A 24,400-nucleotide genomic window follows, 5' to 3' on the forward strand; every position below is an offset into this window, starting at 1 on the left:
TACCTTTATTTTATTTATTTTTAGGTGATGCTGAGGATATAACCCAGTACCTCATTCATGCTTGGCAAGTGCTCTACCACTGAGCTACAGTCCCATCCCCTATCTAGTTTTATTTCTGCAAGTAGTATGAGGCAGGGATCCTGCCTTTCCCCACCTGTCTCAATATCATAGGTATGCTTAACCTCCCAGATTTGATACAGCATGTTTATTTAAAATAACACATGATGGGCTGGGGATGTGGCTCAAGTGGTAGCGCACTCGCCTGGCATGTGTGCGGCCCGGGTTCGATCCTCAGCACCACATACAAACAAAGATGTTGTGTCCGCCGAAAACTAAAAAATAAATATTAAAAAAAAATTCTCTCTCTCTTAAAAAAAATAAAATAAAATAAAATAACACATGAATCTATTTCTGACCATATGCTTTTTCTTTCCCAATAACTTCCCAAGCCAATAATATAGTCTCTTGGGCTGGGGTTGTGGCTCAGTGGTAGAGTGCTCACCTAGCACACGTGACACACTGGGCTCCATCCTCAGCACCACATAAAAATGAAATAGATATTGTGTATCCACCTACAACTAAAAAATAAATATTTTTTAAAAAGTCTCTTAATTGCTAAAGCTTTATAAAATATTTTGATATCTCATAAGGGCCCACATCCTCTTTGGGCTATCCTTTTACAGTTATTCATCCATGAATATTGAAATCAGCATTCCAAACTCCAGGAAATATCAGGTGAGTTTTAGGCATGTAATACGAAGGGGCATCTGTGGTCTAGTTGAGCACACTTACTTGGGCACGAAGGTCAGATATGCAGATAAACTTCTTAAGCACATTCTTGGGAAGGATATAAGTGTAACCAGTCTCTTTAATGTCATCAGAAGAAACATAAATGTGATTGGTCCGTAGGTGCAGATTGGCAGCAGAGATGGCCCTAAAAACAGGACGTCAGCACTTGTCAGCCTAAGCATCATCTCCAATAGCACCAACAGCCTCTCCATCCCTACCCTTTTGCCCTTCACATACCTGACCCTCCATTCAGTTTTTGAGGAGAAAGTCTGAGTTTCATAGTTGCTGGTTGTGGAGGTGATAATCTCATCACCATGCTTGTTGACAGTGCGAGTCTGTGTTGCAGTCAGCTGTGACTGTTCCTTGGTCTGCTTCTCGATCTCGGCTATCTGCTGTCGCTGCTGTGATGGTGCTGAGATCTCCATACCCAAGATAATGTCTCGAATTTCTGACTGTGTCAGTGATGCCACATTCACACTGTGGGCATAATGTGAGTTACACAAGGATCCTTACCCCTTAGTTACTTTTGTCTCAACAGAAAGAGTATAACTTGGTAGAAAGGGCAGGTCATACTCTCACTCAGTTCTCCAGTGACACTTTTTTTAAAAGCCTGAAGTGGGGGCTGGGGCTGTAGCTCAGTGGCAGAGCGCTTGCCTAGCATGTGCTAGGCACTGCGATTGATCCTTAGCACCATATACAAATAAAGACATTCTGTCCATCTACAACTACAAAAAAATTAAAAAGCCTGAAGTAAAGATTGCTGATACTTTGAAGATTCATCACATTCCAAGCAGGACAGTACTCTGCACATGTACCTTTTAGCTATTTGGTGTCCATAATTCCCACTTTTCCTCCACAAAAAGTGCCCTAGCGGGGCTGGGGTTGTGGCTCAGTGGTAGAGCACTTGACTAGCATGTGTGAAGCACTGGGTTTGATCCTCAGCACCACATATAAATAAATAAAGGTCCACTGACAACTAAAATATATATATAAAAAGCGCCCTGGCACAGGACACTTTTCAAAAATGGAAACCCCAGAAACTGTAGAACATTGCCTCCTACTCAAAGGTAGTAGTATTAATCACTCTAGTGGGTAACTGGAAATCAAATGAGTATTTTTGGTTGCCACAACTGCTCGGGATGGGAGGCAGAGTGTGTGTACCAACAGCTGTGATACTTGGGGTCTTACACACATAAACTTTTGGTAACATAAGGACAGTAGAGAAATGCCCTGCTAAAAATGGAAATAGGGGGACTGGGGTTGTGGTTCAGTGGTACAGCACTTGCCTAGCATGTGTGAGGCACTGGGTTCGATTCTCAGCACCACATAAAAATAAATAAAGGTCCAACAACAACTAATAAAATATTTTAAAAAAGGAAAGAAATACTAGAGAAAATTAAAAAAAAAAAAAAAAAAAAAAAATGGGGCCTCCTCTAAGAATGGTCAAGAGTCAGAATGAAGTCCTGAAATCTCAGATACTGCTTTTCTTCTACCTAGGATCATTCCACCTCTGAACTACATCCCAGCCTCCCCCCAACCCCCCAACCCCCCATCTTGAGACAGGGTCTCACTAAATTGCCTAGGCTGGCCTTGAATTTGCCACCATGAGCTTCCTGAATAGCTCTGTTTACAGGTGTGCACCACCACATTTGGCTGCTTACCTCTCTTCTATGGGCATTACTAAGATTATTTCCAGAAAACCTTCTGAACTTAATGTTTCAAAACTCTAGAACCCATATGCTAAGCTACCTAACTTTTTGGATCTCCCATCTATCTCCCCAGTGCTCACTTGTTTTTCTTGCCATAGTCGGCCAAGATCAGATCCTTGAGCTGCACCTCCACTTTGATCCACTCTTCGTCAGTCAGGGTGGGCCAGATGTGGTGGGGTTCTGTAATAGTAGTCTTGTCTGGCTTCAGGATAACTTTTGCCCGGTCATTGTTCACATGCAGAGCACGCAGAATTAGGATGAGACGGGAGAAAGCCTGGGAAGAGATTTGGAAGAGTAAGGGGAAGTCATTGCTTGAGGCTCTTCTCCTTTCCTCTCTACAATCCTTATAGGAAACCCAATCTTCTAAACTTTAAGATCCTAACTCCTCATAAATTAGTAGTGTTCCTGCCCCATCTATAGTTCAAAAATTTGAAAATGACCCTATAAAGTGGGCTGTGGAGATAACTAAGGAACAGAATCATCTCCTAAGGTGGTTTCATACCGTGTAAGATGAGATTGTCTTAAGCCAGTCATCATAGAGGTTGAAGAGAACCATCTGGGGCTCAGTGGCTTTAAGGATGAGATCCCCAAACTTTTCCACTTTTAGACAAGCCTGGAAGGGGAGTTGAAGCTCCGATCCTTTGATCACAATATTAGGGAAGTCCAGCAAGTGTACCTAAGACAGGATCAAGTTCAAGATCACAAACAGAGCCTGAAGGTCTCAAACCTCCTTCCTTCTACCCTGTCCACCCTCTTAACCTCCAAAGGATCCAGCATGCCCTTCCTAGTGACAATGATTTGCTTGGGCTGCTCCTCCACAGGCAGAGATCTGATCAGGGCAGCTACTTCTTCAGCTGTCTTCCATTTGGCCAACTAAAAAGGAGAAGAAAATAGAAATTGAGTCTACCTGGACTATCTGTAACAGAAGATCCTACTCGTGAAATAAACTGTTTCTAATGAACACTGGTGTGTAATATTAGGTACTTAGAAGGTAGAAAAGGTAACAAATGGCTTTGTCCAAAGGGGTTTTTCAACCTTATGAGATAATACCACAAACCCATAAGAAATGGCATGCTCAATTATGTACTCCAGGAACAATAGAAATTAAGGTTACTAGTGTCATAAACAGTTACACAAAGAAATGGGTCTTTTTTAAAAAATTTAACTTAATTTTATTTATTTATTTTTATGTGGTGCTAAGGATTGAACCCAGGGCCTTGCTCTTGACAGGTGAGCACTCTACTGCTCAGCCATAACCCCAGCCCCAAGAAATGGGTCTTAATGGATAAGATGATGATGAACAGAGGACAGTTCATTCTAGAAAGATAAAAGGGGAAGTCAGTTGCTTGAGGCTCTTCTCCTTTCCTCTCTACAATCCTTATAGGAAACCCAATCCTATAAAGCCACAGAAGTGGAGATAAACATCAGGGTTTTTGGTTAATATGATCATGGACCAACAGAAAAAGAAAAAAAAAATGTATATATATAAAGGAAAAGAAACTATGGTTGGACAGGTATAACCCCGAGAGATATCAAATGTCTGAGAAGCCAGAGAATATTTGTTCTCTAAAGATAATTTTTTTGGTAGCTTTGTTTAAAGATGAGAGATTCAGGAAGCAGAAAGATCAGCTAAAAAGTAATGAAGGTCCTTAAACTCCCCTGGACCTCTTGCAGAATACTTCAAGTAAAGTAATTTAGGGAATATGTTTAAATGATATGCTTGATCTTTCAATAGTTATTATTTTCTCCCCATCACTGCCTCCCAACCAATAAGGGCCAGCAAGGTTCTATGGACTCTTTATCCTTGATCCTGCTTACCTGCCCCAAACGCTTCTGTCCAGCCCACACAGATGTGTGAATTATCTTGAGAAACAGCTGCCCTGTCCGTGGGTTGAAGATGAAGATGGCCCCATTGATGGGTTTGGTTGTCAAGTTCCCTTCAAAGGTCTAAATGATGATTATATTATTAGTACGACCTAGAAACAACCATCCTGTCACTGCACACTGCTCTCAGGCCTTTCTGCCGGTTGTTTTTTTTTTTGTAATACTGAAGATCGAAATCAGGGGCACTTTGCCACTGAGCTACATTCCCAGTCCTTTTTTACTTTTTGAGCCAGGGTCTCACTAAGTTGCTAAAGCTGGCCTTGAGCTTATGATCCTCCTCCTCCTGCCTCAGCTTCTTTTATCACTGGGATTACATGCATCCACCACCATGCCTGGACAGCCCTATTTTATTTTTTGTAGGTGCAGATGGACAGCATGCCTTTATTTTATTTGTTTATATTTTTTTAATGTGGTACTGAAGATCAAACCCAGTGCCTCACATGTTCTAGGCATGCACTCTGCCACTGAGCTATAGCCTCACCCAGCCCTATTTATTTTTTAAGACAAGATCTCATTAAATTGCTGAGATTGGCCTGCAACTTGCAATTCTCCTATTTCTGCCTCCCAAGTTGCTAGAATTATAGGCATGCAACACCACACCTGGCTTCCCATGGTAATGCCCAACACTCACCTTGTGGATAGTTACTCTGTAGACATTAGTATCATCCACAAACCAGATAATCTGGTTAGAGAAGAGTTCACCATAGTTCTGAGATGACAAATACGGCTCAGTGGGCTCAGATGAATAGAGCTGTAGCCCCTTGCGGATTCGTTCACGTAACACATACAAGGCAGGGTTTGCCTTCATGATCTTGGCCATGGCCTGCTGTATGAGAGGCTTGCTGCCTGGGAACCAGTTTCCATAAGCACTGTGAGAATGGAGAGGACAAGTAGAGTTAATCCCAGGCTGATATCCAAATATCAAGGTAAAGTACAACTCTACAAAGGAGAAGGACGGTTGACCAGGCTGATAATAATAATCTGCTAATGTACACATTACAGAGAAGAGTCAGTGACCCAGAAGAGCAGAGGAAAAGGCTAATACTCACCTCACCTGGACAAACAAACAAACAAAAAAAACCACATCTATATTAAACTATGGGACTAATGGAAAATACATGCATCTGAACCCTAACTCACCTGTGCAGATTATACGCCAAGTCAATTGCAATGAGCACACCTGTAGGCGAAGGGTAAATACTCATGTTGTCTGTGGTATAGTCCAGGAACTTGGCCCGGGCATAGCGCTCAATGTCATGGGAATCATAGTCCCCCCAGCGCAACTGGATGTCTATCCAATACTTCTGAGTGGTGGTGCTGTCCATCACATCTCTAAGGGTAGAAAAAGAGGTCAGGTTTCCAGGTATAACTAATATTCCCCAAACCATAAGAAATTAAAATTACTACAACTCACCTGAATTCCAAAACCATCCCCTCTGACTATTCCAAATCAACAATCAACAGATTCTCCTGTTTCTGCCTCCTCCCAAGTTGCAACCGATTGATTGCTGATCTGGAATAGCCAGAGATTCAACAGATCTGACTGATGGGCTCCAAAGGTAGCACTGACTCCAAGTTTGAAAGACATACACAGACTAGTCTCCCAAAAGAACAGTAACACTAAGGTTACTGGATGTCTACAGCTGGTTCATAAAATACTTACTTGGAATCTGCTAGCAATGAGGGTCGAGAGACATTCCACTTATAGGAGGCAAAGAGCAATATATCTGCACAGGAAGAGTTCATCTTATAGGACTTTCGGGGATGGATTGTCTCCTTTTGTACGGTCTCTATTTCTAGTGCATCCAGTTCCTGGTCAAACACCTGAAAATGAAGGTGGCAGGTTTTAACTTATTATAGAAATCCATTTAAAATAAAAGTTTGTAAAATTTACATTAATTGGCACTTCCAGGGTGGATTTCCCATATGCAAAAGAGCAAGCTGGCTGGGCGCTGTGCCGCACACCTGTAATCCCAGTGACTGGGGAGGCTGAGGTATGATGATCACAAGTTTAAAGCCAGCCTCGGCAATTTAGCAAGGCCCTAAGTAACTCAGTGAGACCCTATGTCTAAATAAAATAAAATATCACAAAAGGGCTGGGGATGTGGCTCAGTGATTAAGCACCCCTGGGTTCAATCCCTGGTACAAAAAAAAAAGAGCAAGCTGACCTCTTTTTTGTGGTATCCTAACCCCTCATGCTGGCCCACCTGACACAAATCCATGACGATGCTCTCATGGATCTTCTGCCACAAGTGGGCTCGAAAGATTTGGATGAGAGAGATCTTCAATGTGGGGATCTTGCCATGCATGAAGATACCTGTCAGGTCTAGCTGCACCTGAAAGCCCACATATACCTGCCAGGATAAAGAAAACATGACAATAGAGGTCAAGGGACTCTGGTTCTCAGGACATATTAAGGCAGTGGAAACACTTGTTTTTAGTTTCCATCTCTCAGGTCTAACAGCCATACTTACATTGGCCCGATTGATGGTTGGGGACCACCAGAGGGTGAATCTTCGATTGGGAATCTGGTTCAATCCTGATCGCTGAGCATTAGTTAGCTTCTTCCACTTCATAGATTCCTCAAAGCCACTAGCCTTCTCCCTGGGGAGCAGAAGAGCCAAGTGAGTTGATGTCTTGCCATCTCCTAGCACACTGCTGACCTCCTAAAGGTGACTAAGGAACATTACAGTAGATGACAAAAACACAGAAGGGATGACCTGTGTCATCCTGTTAGAGGAGAGAAAGCCAGCCACACTGATACACACCTATAATCTCAGTATTCAGGAGACTGAGGTAGAAAGACCCCAAGTCCAAGACCAGCTTGGGCAACTTAGCAATACCCTGTCCCAAAATAAATTTTAAAAAAAGGGCTGGGGATGTAGCTCAGTGGTAGAGAGCTTGCCTAGCATGCACGAGTGAGGCCCTGGTTCAACCCCACAGTAGTATACCCCCCCCCCCCCCCCCCCCCCCCGCCAAAAAAAGGAAAGAATCCATACCAGAAAAGACCCTCCCAGGTAGGGAAATAAGTGCCCTTAAACAGTGTGTGTTCCAGAATGCCTTCTACACCACCCAGGGCTTGAATCATATCTGTACGGTAGTTGTTTAGGTTCCAGAGCTTCCCATCATGTCGCTGGTGTGTCCACCAAAAAGGGTTTTGCTTCAAAACCTAGATGGAAGAACAGATACGTTCAAACTTGTGAGTGCCTAATTCCCTAGGGATGTAGAGAAAAAGGCACCCTTATATGCTGCTAGTGGGAATATAAAATGGTACACTACTCCACAGAAATGACAAGTATTAGCAAGGATGTAGAGAAAAAGGCACCCTCATATACTGCTAGTGGGAATATAAAATGGATCATTTTGGAAAACTGTTTTGGGCTCCCCAGATCCAGGTGGTAGGTTTTAACCTATTACTTGCTCCACATACCTGGTACTGCTTAAAGTCAGTTCGGACACGCCAGCCCTTATCATAAGCTAATGTGTGCCGATCCTTCTGGAAGAGAGTGTTGATTCGAGGAATGCCACGATCCCAAGAATCCTCTAGATCTTCTAATGTCAGCCGTCTGCCCAAGAAAGTAAAATTAAAAGTCAAAATGTCTTCTCAAGTGAAGAACTAATAATCATTTCCTCCTGACCAAGGATAAGTAGAGTCAGGAGTAGAACCTGCCCTCTTACTCCATAAAAATATACCATGCTCTGCCTATGACCTCCACACAAGACTCAAAGTTTAACCCCTTCTCTGGCCCCTCACCCCAGTATTGGTATACCCTCCTGGATGCCGACCTGTTCTGAGCAATGTCCTGGATGCCCACCTGTTCTGAGCAATGGCCTCTTGTCTCTTGAGTGCATATTCAGCCCAGACCCGCTGAGAATCGATGAACTCACTCTCCCATGGCTGTATGTAGCGGTATAAGTTGGGAATCAGTTGGTCTTCTTCATGACTCATTCCTGAACGAAAGTGTGTAATACCTACATCTGTCTGCTTGGACCACCTGTTTTAGGCAACCATGATTAGAGATAAAAGTAAAGCCCAAAAGTAAAGAAACACCCTTTTCCCTCAGGGCATATGCAATAGAGTCTAGCGCTAAAGATTTTCAACCAAGCCCTACCTGAGGTCAGACTGGGGAATGAGCACATGGCCCATTGACAGCATGCCCAGTCCTCCCAACTCCTTAGGGGTGTAGAACACAACAGGAGGGAACCGACTTGGCATCTTGGAGTTGAGTCCAATCTTAATACGTGTCTGGATCTTGTTCTCACACTTCACCAGCAAGTCTAGGAGTTCCTGGGTGTTCACCACAGCCTCCCGAAAGTATGTCATAAGGCCAATGAGAGCTGTATTCCACTTATTCACAATCTAAAGTTAGAGGGAAACAGTAAATTCCAGATGAACAATGATGATGGGGTGATGGTGAATATGGCTTAGATCCAGTTAGTTACATCTCTAGTACTTAAGAAAACAGTTCAACATCATTAGTCATTAGGAAATAGACATCAAAACCATAATGACACTCCACATCTTCTAGGATGAATATAATCAAAACAAAAATGACAAGTATTAGCAAGGATGTAGAGAAAAAGGCACCCTCATATACTGCTAGTGGGAATATAAAATGGTACATTTTGGAACCTGGCATTTATCAAAAGGTTGATTAAGCAACTTCAGTCCTGGGTATATACTCAAGAGAAATGAAAACAGCCACACAAAAACCTGTATAAGTATTAGCAGCATTACTAATAATAGCCAAATAGTGGGAAAATTTTCAAATGTACATCAATTTACAAGTTGATAAACAAAACATGGAATATCCATATAATGGAATGCTACTACTTCATAAAAAAGATTGAAATACGGATATAGGCTATAATATGGACACATTATCTAAGTGAAAAAAAGACAAAAAAGGCTATTATTCTGAATACGCAAAGTAGTTGGAAGAGGTAGGGGAAAGAGGAGCTGGGGGTAGAGCTCAGGGGTAGAGTTCTTGCCCAGCATGTAAGAGGCCTCAGCTGAGATCCCCAGCAATGAAACAAAAACCACAACAAAACAAAACAGAAAAACAAAACAAAAAAAAAAAAACCTCAAAAACTAAAAAGGAAAGAAAATTGTCAGGGACTACAGAGTGTGTGTGTGTTGGGGGGGGGGGGGGGAGCTGCGGCTGATAAGAATGGAAATTTGGGACTGGGATTGTGGCTCAGTGGTAGAGCACCTGACTAGCATGTGTAAGGCTCTGGGTTTGTCCTCAGCACCACATATAAAAAAATTAAATAAAGGTATTGTGTCCATTTACAACTAAAAGTATTAAAAAAAAGAGAGAGAGAGAGAGAATGGGAATTTCTTCTCTGGGGTGATAAAAATGTTATGAAGTAGTGGTAATGGCTGCCTAATTAATGAATATGCAGAATTATGAGATTTAAAATTGTGTGTGTATATATTCATTGTGTGAATTACATTTCAATAAAAAATGAATTGATACAACAGAGTCTAGTATAAATGACTGAAAATAAGACCAAATAAACCAGGTGTGGTGGGGCATGCCTGTAATCCCAGCAACTCCAGAGGCCGAGGCAGGAGAATCACAAATTCAAAACCAGATTGGGCAATTTTGCAAGACCTTGCCTCAAAATTTAAAAAAGGGCTGGGGATGTACCTCAGTGGTACAGCACTTAGTTAGCATGCATGTGACCCTCGTTTAAATCTCCAGTATTGCAAAACATAAACAACCAAATACAAGTAACCCCAGGGAAACCAAAAGTGGGAGATGGGGGACAGGGTGATAAAAACAAAAACAAACTAAGCACTTGCCTAACATGTGAGGCACTGGGTTCAATTCTTAGCACTGCATATAAATAAAATAAAGGCCAATCAATATCTTAAAAAATAGAGCTGGGGTTGTGACTCAGTGGTACAACGCTCGCCTAGCACATGCGAGGCCCTGGCTTTGATCCTCAGCACCTTATAAAAATAAATAAATAAATTAAAGATATAGTGTCCAACTACCACTAAAATATTAAAGAAAGAAAAATAATGGGGCCCGCAGAAATTGCCCCCACCACTATAAACAGCTAGAAAATTAAGTGGGCTATTTAAAACAATGATTTTATACAACTGATAACACAGAGAACAACCAAAGAGAAAAGGGAACTAGCCAGGCACAGCAGCGCATACCTATAATCCCTGCGGCTTGGGAGGCTAAGGCAAGAGGATTGCCAGTTCCCAAGTTGAAAGTTAGCCTCCACTCCTTAATGAGACCCTGTCTCAAAATAAAAATAAACAAAGGTCTGGGGATGTAGCTCAGTGATTAAGTGCTCCTGGGTTCAATCCCCAGGGCAAAAAAAAAAAGGAAAAGGGAAACAGATGAATTGACACTTATTATTACCGCAGCTAACTGCTTAGTAGCAGTTTCCAAGCTGTAGCATAGACATGAAAAAGAGAACCCAAAGTTTCACTGAATTGAAGATAAAAGACTAGGGTTCTAGAAGACAAGGCAGCTAGAATTTGTAGGGCAGAAGAAAGAGATCCTGGAAGGGACCCATCAGGTTTCTGGCTGAATACCAATTTGTATGCAGTAAAACTCCCTGAGGCCACAGAAAGAAACCCTGGAAAGCAGTAGGTTGAGCAAGACCTACAGCTCATATAAGGCTGAGATTAGTTTGTGTTCCCACCAGCCACAGTAGAGACCTTGTAATACAGGAGAACTGGGTAGTCCCAACAAAGGTAACAAAGTGGCCCCAGAACGAAGAGTGCTCTGGATCTGCCACAAGCAAGCTTTAAAAGGATCAAACTAGGACTGGGATTGTAGCTCAGTAGTAGAGTGCTTGCCTCCCATGCACGAGCCACTGGGTGCGATCCTCAGCACCACATAAAAACAAATAAATAAAAATAAAGATATTGTGTTCAACTACAACTAAAAAAAATTTTTTTTTAAAGGAATCAAACTAATAAACATTTATGAAACTACACCGGAACAAGTACAACATTCTTTAAAGAAACATAACAAAATCCAGCAATTGACAATATAAAATTCACTTTCCACCATGAAATAAAAAGTTACAATGTATCTACATTACTCATAAACAGAAGGAAAATGATTAACAGAGAACTGCAAAGAACAAAGGTGATGAATTAGTAGACAAAGACCTTACATGAATATAACCAGGTAAGGAAGAGATATTAAAAAGACTCAAATGGATCTAAAGGAAAAACTATAATATCTGAAAATCAAATATACACAGATGGGCACATGAGTGTAGCTTAATGAAAGAGCACTTGCCTAGCATGTACAAAACCCTGAGGTTTTATCCCTAGGACTACAATAAATCACTGATGGGATAAATTCCATTGGAAACCACAGAGGAAAATAATTGGTTTATATTCATAAAAAATGAATGCAAAACAGAGTCTTTCAGGTAAACAAAAGTAGAATACTTTCATTGCCAGTATTTTTCTATTAAAAGAAATTCTTTTAGGAGAAAAAAAAATACCAGATAAAATTTTGGATTTAGACAAAGTAACAGAGAAATCAGAATTATTAAGTATATGGGTAAAACGTAAAAACAATTTTTCTTGCCAGGGGCAGTGGCACAGAAGTTTGGGAGGCTAAGGCAGAAGAACTGCAAGTTCGAGGTCAACCTAAACAACTTAGTGAGACCCTGTCTTTAAAAAAAAAAAAAATGAAATAGAAAAGACTAGGGGGCTGGGATTATGGCTCAGCGGTAGAGCGCTCGCCTAGTACGGGCGGGACCCGGGTTCTATCCTCAGCACCACATAAAAATAAAGGCATTGTGTTGTGTCCATCTACACCTAAAAAATATTTAAAAAAAAAAAAAGACTAAGGATATAGCTCAGTGGTAAAGCACCTCTCCGTTCAATCCCCAGTACCATCGAACAAAACAAAATAACCAAAACTTTTTTTTCTACAATTTGTAATTTCAAGAACAAATGGCTTTTTAAAGCAAAAATTGTAACAAAGTAGTATAGCATTTATAATACACATACAATTAAAACATAGGACAAAAATACTACAAAGAGTAGGAATAGTGAACGTAATTTAAATTTACCTCCACTTTTTACTTATTGGGTAAATGTGTAGCCCTCACTTCACATGTTCAAGATCCTGAGTTCAATCCCAGTACCACAAAAAATAAAATTAAAATAACTCAACCCAATAGGCGGCAGGAAAATAGAAAAGGAGATGGAATAAAAATAAAAAAATGGAGGCCAGGCAAGGTGGTGCATGCCTGTAAGCCCAGTGACTAGGAAGGCTGAGGCAGGAGTATTATGAATTCAAAGCCAGCCTCAGCAACTTAGTGAGGCCCTAAGCAATTTAGCAAGACTATGCCTCAAAATATAAAACAAAAAGGGTTGGGGACGTGGCTCAATGGTTAAGCTCCTCTGGGTTCAATCCCCAGTACAAAAAAAAAAATAAAAAAAATAAGAGGCAGGCATGGTGGTACATACCCATAATCCCAGCAACTTGTGGGGGTGGGGTGGGGCTGAGGCAAGAGGATCACAAATTCAAGGCCTGTCTCATCAATTTAGCAAGGCCCTAAGCAACTTAGCAAGACCCTGTCTCAAAACAAACAAAAAAAGGGGCTGGGGATTTGACTCAGTGGTTAAGCATCCCTGGGTTCAATCCCCAGTACCAAAAAGAAAAACAGATGAACAAGGAAGGCCTGGCAAGACTAGGGAAGCTAAATCTGAAGGAGTTCAAAAATGAATAAAAAGGGCTGGGGATGAGATTCCCTCATGCCCTCCGCCCTATGAGTTCTGTGGAGAGATGGCATACTGTGGACCTCAGGTTGGAATGGGCCTGATCCCCCACAGTGGCCTGGAGAGCTCTCAGCCTGAGATCGAGGTGGGAGCTGGGATGGAAAGCAACTCTGAAGGGGCCTCCCCCAAGCCCTGCATTGCTCACCCTGCTGTGGTGAAAATGGAGAGGAGAAGGTGGATCAAAACCCTGAGGAATCCCAAGATATCCAAGCTCGGCAGAAAGAACTGGAGGAATTTGCCAAGCTACTGAAGCAGAAGAGGATCAACCTGGGATATACTCAGGCCGATGTGGGGCCCACCCTGGGGTTCTCTTTGGGAAGGTGTTCAGCCAAACAACCACCTGCCGTTTTGAGGCTCTGCAGCTTAGTTTCAAGAACATGTGCAAGCTGCGGCCCCTGCTACAGAAGTGGGTGGAGGAAGCAGACAATAATAAAAACCTTCAGGAGATATGCAAAGCGGAGACCCTCCTGCAAGCCCGGAAGAGAAAGCGAACAAATATCGAGAACAGAGTGAGAGGCAACCTAGAGAACATGTTCTTGCAGTACCCAAAACCCACACTGCAGGAGATCAGCCACACTGCTGAACACCTAGAGCTTGAGAAGGATGTGAGTGCACCTGTCCCTGTCCACACCATCTCTCTGCTACCCTAGTTGCCACTCCCTTTTCTCCAGCTCTGGCTCCTGTCCTCCTGCCACTTGGGCTTTGGGTGAAATGATCAAGCAAAGCCAGACCCAACTCCAGGAGCTTGTGGTCTAATGTCACTCTCCCGTGTCATCCACTCCCAGGTGGTCCGAATGTAGTTCTGTAACCGGCACGAGAAGGGCAAATGATCAAGCATTGATTATTCCCAACGAGGAGGATTTTGAGGCTGTGGCTTCTCCTTTCTCAGGGGACCTGTATCCTTTCCTCTGGCCCCAGGGCCCCATTTTGGTACCTCAGGTTACAGAAGCCCTCCCTTCACCATACTCTACTCCCTGGTCCCTCTTCCTGAGGGGGAAGCCTTTCCCTCTGTCTCTGTCACCACTCTGGGCTCTCCCATGCATTCAAACTGAGGTACCTGCTTTTCCCAGGTATGGGGGCAGAGGGAAGAGGAGCTAGGGAGAGAACCTGGAGTCCGGACCAGGGCTTTTGGGATTAAGTTCTTCATTCACTAAGGAAGGAATTGGAAGCTCAAAGGGTGGGGTGAGGAGTTGGGGAATTGACTGGAGGGAAGGTGAAGTTCAATCATGCTCTTGATTTTAATCCCCACATCATTCATACTTCATTCTTAAATAAAGAAGCCTGGGACACGGTAAATAAAATAAAAAAGAAAAATACAAAAAAGAAATGTCAGAGCATTTATTTGGGGCTGGGATTGTGGCTCAGAGGTAGAGCGCTTGCCTAGCATATGTCAGGCACTGGGTTTGATCCTCAGCACCACATAAAAATAAAGACATTGTGTCCACCTATAACAAAAATAAATATTAAAAAAAAAAAAAAAAACTCGAGGGGCCAGACACCACCGCACAAGCCTATAATTCCCACTGCTTGGGAGACTGAGGCAGGAGGAGTTCAAAGCCAGCCTCAGCAACTTAGCAAGACCCTTTCTGTAAATAAAATACCATAAAAAAGGGTTGGGAATGTGGCTCAGTGATTAAGCACTCTTTGGGTTCAATTCCTGATACAAATAAATAAATACTTGAGGAATGCAGTGAGGCACAGTGACTAGCAAAGCTAAGGCAGAAGGACTGCAAGTTCAGTGAGGCCATCCTCAGCAACTTAGTGAGACCCTATCTCAAAATAAAAAATAATAAGGAAAGCTGGGGATATAGCTCAGTGGTAGAGTGTTTGTCTATCAAGTACAAAGCCCTGGGTTCAATCCCCAACAGCACTGCTTGGAAGAAAAAATAATAATAATCCAACATAATCCAAACAAATTTATCCTTGCTTCCTCTTCTCCAACAGCTTTGGATGTTTTTCCATATATGTTATACATTTTACATAGTTCTATACCTACCCTCATCACCCTGCCCTCAAATCTATTGCTAAAGCGAACGTACCATTTGAGGGAGCAAAAAGCAATCTGTAATTTTAGTTTCCTAATCATCCAAAGATTTCAACTTTTTGCCAATATAAACAAAAAGACTTAAGTGACCAAGAATTATAGTTAAGAGGAAGAAAAAAATGCGTAGTATGAAGATTATTTAACTATGACTTTATTTATACCTTTCCCTCAAGCTATAAGTACTATGTAGACCCATATTAAATTATATAGTGCACACACAGCTATAACAGTTTAGATTTGCTCTGGAATGTATAATCACATTAAAAATAAGTAACTTTCTAACTATTTCATTTTTTAATTGGTTGGTGTGTGTGTGTTTGTGCGTGTGTCTGTCTGTCACTGGTAGCTGAACCTAAAGGTGCTCTAACAATGAGGTACATTGACCACAGCTCTTATTTTATTTTGAAACAGGGTCTCTCTCAAGTTGCTGAGGCTTGCTTCAAACTTGTGACCGTCCTGTCCCACCTTCCAGGAGACTGGGTTTATAGGTATATACCACCATTCCTGGCTGATCTGTTATTTTTTCCCAAGGCCACTTTTGGTTTCTTCCTTCTTTCCTCTCTGCTGTCATCCAGGATCCCAATGTGGTCCAGCATCCTTGATTTCCTCTTTACCCAATCCTTTTCCAGAAATTTATGACAGCCTTCTGACAAACCCCATTCTAAACAACCACTAAAATTTATGTGCTTTCTCTATCTCATCAATGAACAGTTGAGTGCTTCCGTGAAAAGTGAACACCCACTTACTTACCTCTTTCTTTCCCCTAGTATCCCAAACAAGGTTTTGCTGACTTTATCTGCTAACTGCTTATCAAATCTGTTCTACTCTCCTTGACTTTTATTTTCTAGAAACCCACCTGGGTCCTCAGCACACCTGCCAATCTCTTATTTCTTCAACAATCATTATCACATCTCATCACAGTTCTCACGTCTAATGTGCACAACCCAAGCCCTTCACTCCTGCACAAATAAGCTGACAAATTCAAGATGCTGTTTGAACTTCCCACTAACTTCACCTATATTCACACCTATTAGGCTCAGAGGACGTTTTCCTCTACTTGCCTTATCCCTTCTGAACACCTCTGCAACTCTGCTCCATCAATTATCACACTTCTGTGATGTACCTGCAACTGCAACTAGCTCCTTCTTAATCAAGTCACTCCCATTCAAAAACACCTGCCTTGACTTATAGCTCCCTCTAGGTGGCATCTAATGTTCTTAACTCCAGCTCTGGCAAACAGATAGTCCTTGTCTCCACTCACTTCCCATAAAGTCTCACCCACTGCCATCTGGCTTTCATCCCCACTATTTCTGAAACAGCTCTAAGGTCACCAATGACGTCCTAACTGGCAAATCCAGTGGATGCTTTTCAGTCCTTATCTAACCGAAAAGCTCTTAGGCAACTGACACTGTTACGTATCTACTCCAATTCTGGACACTCATTCCTTACAGCCTTGGCTCATGTGTCCTGGCACTCTCCCTCCATTTCTGGCCACACTGGTTTTTGGTGTTCCCCAGGCTCCAAGATCTTGCTCACTCTTGAACTTTCAATCTTTATGTCAACAGACTCCTAAATTACTTGGACATCCTATAGGAAAGCCCTCTAAGTTAACACTGATTGCTCTTATTTCTTATTTTGTTTCTTTCCCTAGAGCCTCAAACAATGTTTTTCATAAAATCTAAGAGATCATCAATTTAAGAGACACTACTAAGAGGAAGGGGGGGATATCTGTGTGTACATATACACACACATATATGATGCATTCATGTATACATGTGACTTAGAAGTGAAGAAATATAAATAAATGCCTGCTGGACACCTCATGGTTGTTCTCATGAACTTCAGTTTGTTTGTTGTTGTTGTTGTTGTTTTTTTTGGTACTGGAGAGTGAACTCAGGGGTACTCAATCACTGAGCCACACCCCAGCCCTATTTTGTATTTTATTTAGAGACAGGGTCTCACTGAGTTGCCTAGTGCCTCACCATTGCTGAGGCTGGCCTTGAACTTGCGATTCTCCTGTCTCAGCCTCCCCAGCTGCTGGGATTACAGGCACACACTACCATGCCTGGCATGAACTTCAAATTTTTTATATCCTAATTTCATTTATTTTCCCTCTTAAGCCTCTCTTTGGGCTTAGGAGTAGCTTAGTGGTACAGTACTACTTGCCTAACATATGTAAGGCTTTGAGTTCAATCCCCTGCACCAAAAAATACATGCATACGTACATTAACACATAAAACCTACAACAAACAAAACAAGCTGGATATTGTGGTGCATGCCTATAGTGCCAGCTATTACAGAAGCAGAGTCAGGAAGATTGCTGGAGCCTAGGAACTCAAGACCAGCCCAGGCAACATAGTGAGACTCAATTGCGGGGTGGGGACGATGACACCCTGCTCTTCATATTTTCTTCCAGTCAATGGCAGATAAGCACCCATTCATGCCTGAAACTGAATGTAATTTTTTACTTCTTTTTTTTCCCTAGTATCCCAAACTAGGTTTTACTGACTTTATCTGCTAACTCCTTATCAAATCTGTTCTATTCTCCTTCCTCTATCTGCTTTCATTGTTTGTTTGTTTTTTACCTAGACTTCCATAATAATCTTCCATCCCATCCTTTTTTTTGGGGGTACTGCAGATTGAACATAGGGGCACTTAGCCAATGAGTCACATCCCTAATCCCCTACCCTTTTTTTTGAGACAGGGGCTTGCTAAGTTGCTAAGGGTGGCTTCAAACTTGTGATCCTCCTGCTTCAGTCTCCCAAAATGCTGGGATTACAGGTATGTGTGACCATGCCCACTATCTTTCTAATTTATATTTATATACAGTGCTGAGAGTCGAACCCAGTGCCTCACACATGCTACGCAAGCACTCTACTAGAGCAGCAGCTCCAGCCCTAACAGGATTTTGAATAGGTTGGTAATGCCCTCCATGATACAGCTCTTGTCCATTTATCCAGTCTCATCTCCTGACAGTCCCAACTCCACCTGCCCTCTCTCATGACTTCTTTCAGTAGCCTTACCCTAAATAATCAACTCTGTGGTGTTCCCAGATTCCCAAATAATAACCTCTATAAATGTCATGTCCTATTATAGTTCTCTGACCATGTATTTGTCTCTCCAACTAGACAGTGAGCTCAGAAGGTAGCATCCAGTGTATGCACAATACCTAGAACACAGCAGCAACCAACAAATACTAATACAAGTTACATTATTCCTGTTGTCTGGCCTTAGATATTTCCCTCTTTCTGGGGAAAGACAAACCTAAAAAAGACAAACTTTTTCCTTGTTCTACACTCAAAAAAAGTGTATCATGAGAAATTCGGGGAAATGCCCAAATTGCACTCTTAATAGAAGCCTTACTAAAATATGTAAAGCATTCTTAAAATATATATATATATATACACACACACACACACACACATATATATATACACACACACATATATATATATATACACATACACATATACATGTATGTATATATAAAGCATTCTACATGTACTGCATATTTAAAGAGATAAAAAGGTCAAACTGAAAGGAAAATGTTGCAGCTACAAGTTACTTTAAGGGAAACCAGAGTGAGGTGACTTTTTCCCCCAGTACCAGAGACTGAACCCTCAGCATGCAAGACAAGTGCTCTACCACTGTGCAATATCCCCAGCCCTGAGGTGAATTTATAAGTCCAGCAGAAACCTAAGTGTACACAGTCAACAAACCCTTGGATTATTCTTTCTCAATTCTAGTTGCCTTTAAGCTGGGTCTCTGGAAACAATTGGAGGGAAAATAAACAGATACCTAGTGAAAACTGCGTTTTAATTGGCAGTCTATGCTCCTGGGTTAAAGTGCACTATATAACTTAGATAACAAGCCTCTGGGAAAATACTAAGATGTGCTTTTTTTGTTCAAATCCAACATCTACTTTTGCCTTTATTTAAGATAATCTCAATTCCACAGATGTAAACTGCTGAAACCCTACAAGGAATTCTCAGAAAATAAATGTGAATTGACTGCTATTTCACACAGCATGGAGACCGGTATCCTTAACACAGTTAGAAAGATGTGCAAACCAGGGGGAGAGCTGAATCGGATATGAAATAAGCAGAGGCATATGAGGGAAGCTGGGGCTAAGGGGTTTATATACCTTGGTGAAGGTGGTAGAGCCAGAAGCCATCAGAATTTGACGTACACGGTTGTGGAATCGCTGCATTGACTCATCATCCACACGCAGGAAACACTGAGCTGTCCGTTCCTTAGTAACCTAAATCACAATGTCAAGGTTAACTTGCCTCTGGAATTGTCATAAGAGCAAGGACCAAATATGACCACAATGAAGCCCTACCCACTCAACAAGGCTCAATAGACTGGTAATGAAAAGATATGCTTATCAAGCTGGGCATGGTGGTTTACATCTATAACCCCCAACTATTGGGAAAAAGTATGACTGTGTTCCTCACCCAGATTTGTCCCAGAGGTACAGGGGTGAGATTATTCAGAATCCTATTCCCAAGCTTTACCTCATTCTGTAGATTCCAGACCCCATCCTTGTGTGTAAACTCCTCATAGCTGGTGCGGCATTTAGGCAGGATGCGGCACTCAAAGCCACACATGTTGAACAGCAGGTTAGGGTTGTCTTTACTATACACAGACACGAAGCTATTCTCCCACTGAACTGTAGTCACTGATCGTGGCAGACGGTTCTTGATGTCCCAAAATACTGCTCGACCTCTGCCCACAAAGAACATATGGTCAGTCAGTCTTCTGGAAAAGACTTGCCTTTAAAAGCCAAACTGATAATATCCCTACCAGGATACATTCTTCCCACCCAGAACACAACCTCCTAAATGTTCTTAAATCTCATTAGACCTCAGGCTGATGTCTTTCCAGCTCCCAAACCCCAACTTAGACTCACAAATTGACATCATGCTTCATGAGGCGCATACGGGCATCTCGGGGCCAGCATTTCTTGTTATTATAGCCAACGATGTTTTCATTGTTGGGGTCAGGGTGCTCTGTTAGGTAACGCTGGATCAGGTCCCGAGCCTCATCTGCAGTGAACCTACCAGACAAGGTATACTGTTGAGGCTCAATACCCTGGGGCCCTATGAGACCTCCAGCCCAGATAGAAATCCCACCCCACTTCAGACTTCATTCACTTGAAAGCCCCAACCCACCAGTGAGTTAACTGCTGCTTTCAGAGACCTATAGGAAAAAGAATCAGGTAAGCCCCTCACCTGAAGAAAATATGAATTCGATCAATGTATCTACAGAAGAGTCGGATGGGATGAGCAGCTTCAGTGGCTATGTCCTGGAAACTAAGAAAGTCATTTGGCATCTGAGGGGGCCCAGCCATCTCACTGGCCCGGTGCAATCCCAGTACCAGCAAATCCATCACCAGACCATAGTATTGCACAATGAAAGAGGCAAACTGCAGTCCTCTGATGATCCCGTATGAATTAGTATGGTTCATATCCTAGAAAGAAAGAATAGCCAGCAACTCTTAACAACCCATAACTATGTCCTAGGTCACTCCAGGGTCCAAATTCTTGTTCTCCCTTCAGCAAATCCTAACTTAGTGGCCACATCCCCCCTTCCCCGACACAAACCTTATAGTTGATGACAACATTGTTCTTAGCTGTCATGTAGTCAGCTATGTTGTGATCCACAATGAGTCGCAGCAGCCTATTGAGCAGGGTCAAATCAATCTTTTCATACATCTTCTCAAAGCGTGATTCCAGCATGACATTGCACTCACCCTCACTGGTTTCCCACACATCCTGCAAGTTATTGATGCCTGAAGAATAGGTAAGACATATTCCCAGCAGATTAGAAATTTCCTTTTAGGACCAGTGCCCACAGCAGCTATAGAGAAATTCCATAACACAATCTCACTACCCACTCCATTCATTTACCTGGATCACTACAAGAGTCACCTTCACTCACATTAACATTACTGCCTTGTTATTATGCAATAAAACAGTACACCAATCACACTGCTGGAATGAGAATTTTTATACAGAACTCAAACATTGCCCATTCCCGAAAGCAATCCAGAAGTTATACCTTGGCACCACTTGTAAACAAGCAGTGGAGGTGGTTCCGTATCAGCAGGTTTGATCCAGGGTGGGAAAAGGCGGCGCTTGTCTGCTTCATACCACAGATACTGGTCCAAGTAGGCATCAGTTATCTTCTCCAGTGGTTCCACATCATACACTGGCACCAGGTGACTATAAAGATCCATGAATTCAATGCCCACCTGTGGAACAAGGGAGCCAGCTCACATCAATCCAGCAATTACCCGTGGAAAACTGCCCGTCTGGGTACAAAGAAAGAGGAGGACAACCCAAAAGAAAATTTGTGGGACATGTTACTCACTTCCTTAAAGGCTCTCTGTGTGAGGAGGTGACGCTTGATGCGAGACAATGCCTCATGGGGGTTGTCATAGGCTTGCTCAATCAGACCTAACTCTTCCCTCTGAGACTGGTTTAATCGAGACTTCACACTGACAAAGCAACAGGAAAGGTGAATGAGAAAACCAATATGTCAAACCCTGAAAGCACTGAGACTAAATCTTTGTTTTGACTCTAACAACAATGCCATTCCTTCCCAGTTACCTCCCCGGCAAGAGCCCAACTATCCCATTCCTCACCTATAAGCTTCCTTGAGTCGCTCCAAAGCCAAAATTAGCAATTTGGTGTCATGCTTGTAGGACAGTGGGGGGAATGGAATGGGCGAGAACCTTCGGCTTTCCAACCAATGCACAGTAGTGGTATACACTGCCACTGCTTCCTCTGCTGTGATGTAAGGCCCATCCTATAAGTTGCATATAAAATTAGCCTCACACTATAGTCCAATCCCAGGACAAGACAAGGTCCCAATTCTGCATTCCACCCCCCTGCCCACTTCCTACACCCAACCCAGCCTACTATGCCCAACCTTTAGGTAATTGTGCTGTCGCTCCTGTTCTGCCTTCAGGTACAATCGAGTAAGGCGGCCCAAGTTCTTTTTGCACACGGTCTTGTCTACAGTGGCCCCACGGCGGATCCGTTCCCGGTTATAGTGGGCAGTATTGGTCCACCAGTCAGCCTTGGCTTTCACATATCGAAGGATCATATTTTCTATGGGTGTTGGCAGTCCGGGGACCTGAACATGTAAAAGGTACCCTGAGAATGTGACAGAAGTCAGACAGCCCCTAACGGTGCCTGGGAGTGGTACTCCTAACCCCAGGAAGATAGATATCTATGCCTTCTTGGGAGTAGGAGAGAAACCTACTTTCCAGGGAATGTTGGCCTTCCAGCAACGCCAGGCTTCGCTGAGATGCTGCAGGATTGTCCGGGCCTTATTCTGTTTGATACCCTCAGGCATCATATCCAGAATGTCATGCATCACAGCTGCCCGAAGTTCAAGATCAAAATGTGACTCCACTCTCTGCTTCGTTACTGTTTTTGCCACCCCCTTTGAGTGTCGGCCTAGAAGTGGAGTGATCCAAAGTGATGGAAATTGGTATTAACAGAGCATCCATATGCCCAGCACATACAAAAAGACAAGCTACTTCAGATATTCACAACCATGCATCTGAGAAATTTGTACTCTTACAGCTACATGACAATCTTAAAGCCCCAGAGAGAAACCCAATAAACAGCACATCACAGGACGAATTCATTTGATAATGGGATTTAGAAGCAACCTAGCGTGAAGGGATTCTCTACAAGGGCAGGGAACAGATAAGAAAGAAGCACACATGATCTACCCTTGAAGCAATAATGGGAAATGCTGGACAAAGACCACTCACCTTCAAACTGCCGGGCCAGGAGATTGCCTAGCCATCGCTCTAGCAAAGGAGTAATCCCACGCATAAAAAACAGCCAGACACGCCAGCCAGCAGCCCAGAAGCCACAGCCAGGGCCCTTCCCCACAGGACCCTAGATACAAGCAGAAGTCAAGAATACAAATTAGCATTTCAATTAAATAACAAAAGAAAACAGTGATAAAGTGGGGAAGTGGACGTTAAAAAGAAAAAAACTATGGAATATCAACATCTAAAAAAACTATGGAGGGCTGGGGATGTGGCTCAAGCGGTAGCACGCTCGCCTGGCATGCATGCGGCCCGGGTTCGATCCTCAGCACCACATACAAACAAAGATGTTGTGTCCGCCGAAAACTAAAAAATAAGTATTAAAAAAATAAAAAAATAAAAAAACTATGGAATATCAACATCTAAAATGGAAGTAAACGAAAAACTCTGAAGAAGTCAGTGACTGAGACTCCCTATTCAGACTTAAAAGTAGGTTTGGGGGGGAAGTGTTGAGATTCACAAAGTGAGGGCAATAATGACACTCATACTCTCTCTCTGAATATATCCCTAGTAAAGAGCCCTGACTAGATATAAAAATGAAAAAAGAACTAAGGAAGTAGTTAGTAAGGACAGGATCTCACCGTGTTGAAGCGGTAATAGATGAGATGCTTCAGGTCCTTGCACATGCGGATCTGTCTCATCAGTTTGTATTTGTAACGATACATGCCTGTCAGCTGCCCCACATGGGCAAATATGTACTGCAATCCATCTGCCAGCTGCAATACAATTGCCCCATCAGATTATGAACCTGAGCCAGTTCTATGGTCAGCAAAAGCTTCACCCAGCCTCCCCATTTGGGAAGAATTCGGGGACTCCTAGCCTCACCTGGAAGGCATCCACATTGCCCAACCGATATTGCACATGACTGTCTACAACCAGCTTAGTTAAACGCAGTACTTCCCGACACAAATGGAAAGCATTCCCAAAACGAGATTTCTTTCTTTCCTAAAAGTACCAAGAACAGAAAGGGCATTAATAAGTAATGGTCCCAAATGGATACATGCCAAACAAAACTAGTCATCCATCCCTAAACCCAGGAGAACCCTAAGATCCAATGTGAGACCTTAGTGGTAAGTGTCTTGACAGGTTTGAGGTTGAAGTTATAGTCCAGGTGCAGGTAGTTAAGGTTTTTACGGTGAATGAGAAGGTTGAGCATGTTGTAGCCCTGGCGGCAAACCTGAAGCCCCACTTCTACCCAGTCCAGCTTTGTGGACTGAAAGAATTTGGTAGCTTTGAAGGAACGGAACAGATACCTGGGCAACAATAAAAAAATGGAGTAAGAATTAGGCACTGATTATTTTCTCTGGAACAAAAGTTGGAGCAGGGGCCCTTGAGCAACTTAC

General features: G+C 42.6%; 1 protein-coding gene and 1 pseudogene across 2 annotated transcripts in view; one reads left to right on the forward strand and one right to left on the reverse strand.

Moving 5' to 3' along the window:
* Prpf8 (pre-mRNA processing factor 8) overlaps nt 1-24,400 on the reverse strand; it is a 34,248-nt gene that overhangs the window by 2,742 nt on the left and 7,106 nt on the right. For both annotated transcript variants that reach the window (XM_046446924.2, XM_046446925.2), the window contains 29 exons: nt 24,121-24,310; nt 23,883-24,002; nt 23,639-23,773; nt 22,995-23,124; nt 22,475-22,671; nt 22,139-22,345; nt 21,852-22,015; nt 21,578-21,704; nt 21,266-21,458; nt 20,809-20,996; nt 20,437-20,675; nt 20,115-20,261; nt 19,720-19,930; nt 19,347-19,463; nt 8,495-8,742; nt 8,198-8,377; nt 7,813-7,948; nt 7,382-7,551; nt 6,857-6,986; nt 6,590-6,736; nt 6,046-6,206; nt 5,523-5,714; nt 5,014-5,251; nt 4,317-4,445; nt 3,258-3,371; nt 3,001-3,174; nt 2,579-2,772; nt 1,027-1,266; nt 793-934 (listed from right to left, as the gene is read on the reverse strand). In XM_046446924.2, the coding sequence (XP_046302880.1) occupies nt 793-934; nt 1,027-1,266; nt 2,579-2,772; nt 3,001-3,174; nt 3,258-3,371; nt 4,317-4,445; nt 5,014-5,251; nt 5,523-5,714; nt 6,046-6,206; nt 6,590-6,736; nt 6,857-6,986; nt 7,382-7,551; nt 7,813-7,948; nt 8,198-8,377; nt 8,495-8,742; nt 19,347-19,463; nt 19,720-19,930; nt 20,115-20,261; nt 20,437-20,675; nt 20,809-20,996; nt 21,266-21,458; nt 21,578-21,704; nt 21,852-22,015; nt 22,139-22,345; nt 22,475-22,671; nt 22,995-23,124; nt 23,639-23,773; nt 23,883-24,002; nt 24,121-24,310 (4,960 nt within the window). The remainder of the gene's footprint in view (nt 1-792; nt 935-1,026; nt 1,267-2,578; nt 2,773-3,000; nt 3,175-3,257; nt 3,372-4,316; nt 4,446-5,013; nt 5,252-5,522; nt 5,715-6,045; nt 6,207-6,589; nt 6,737-6,856; nt 6,987-7,381; nt 7,552-7,812; nt 7,949-8,197; nt 8,378-8,494; nt 8,743-19,346; nt 19,464-19,719; nt 19,931-20,114; nt 20,262-20,436; nt 20,676-20,808; nt 20,997-21,265; nt 21,459-21,577; nt 21,705-21,851; nt 22,016-22,138; nt 22,346-22,474; nt 22,672-22,994; nt 23,125-23,638; nt 23,774-23,882; nt 24,003-24,120; nt 24,311-24,400) is intronic.
* Nucleotides 11,532-14,210, forward strand: LOC124094180 (POU domain, class 5, transcription factor 1-like; annotated as a pseudogene).

Source organism: Marmota monax, unplaced genomic scaffold, assembly GCF_021218885.2.
Source record: "Marmota monax isolate L192 unplaced genomic scaffold, Marmota_monax_Labrador192_F-V1.1 WCK01_AAM20220418_F8-fsc00138, whole genome shotgun sequence".
Classification (NCBI taxonomy): domain Eukaryota; kingdom Metazoa; phylum Chordata; class Mammalia; order Rodentia; family Sciuridae; genus Marmota; species Marmota monax.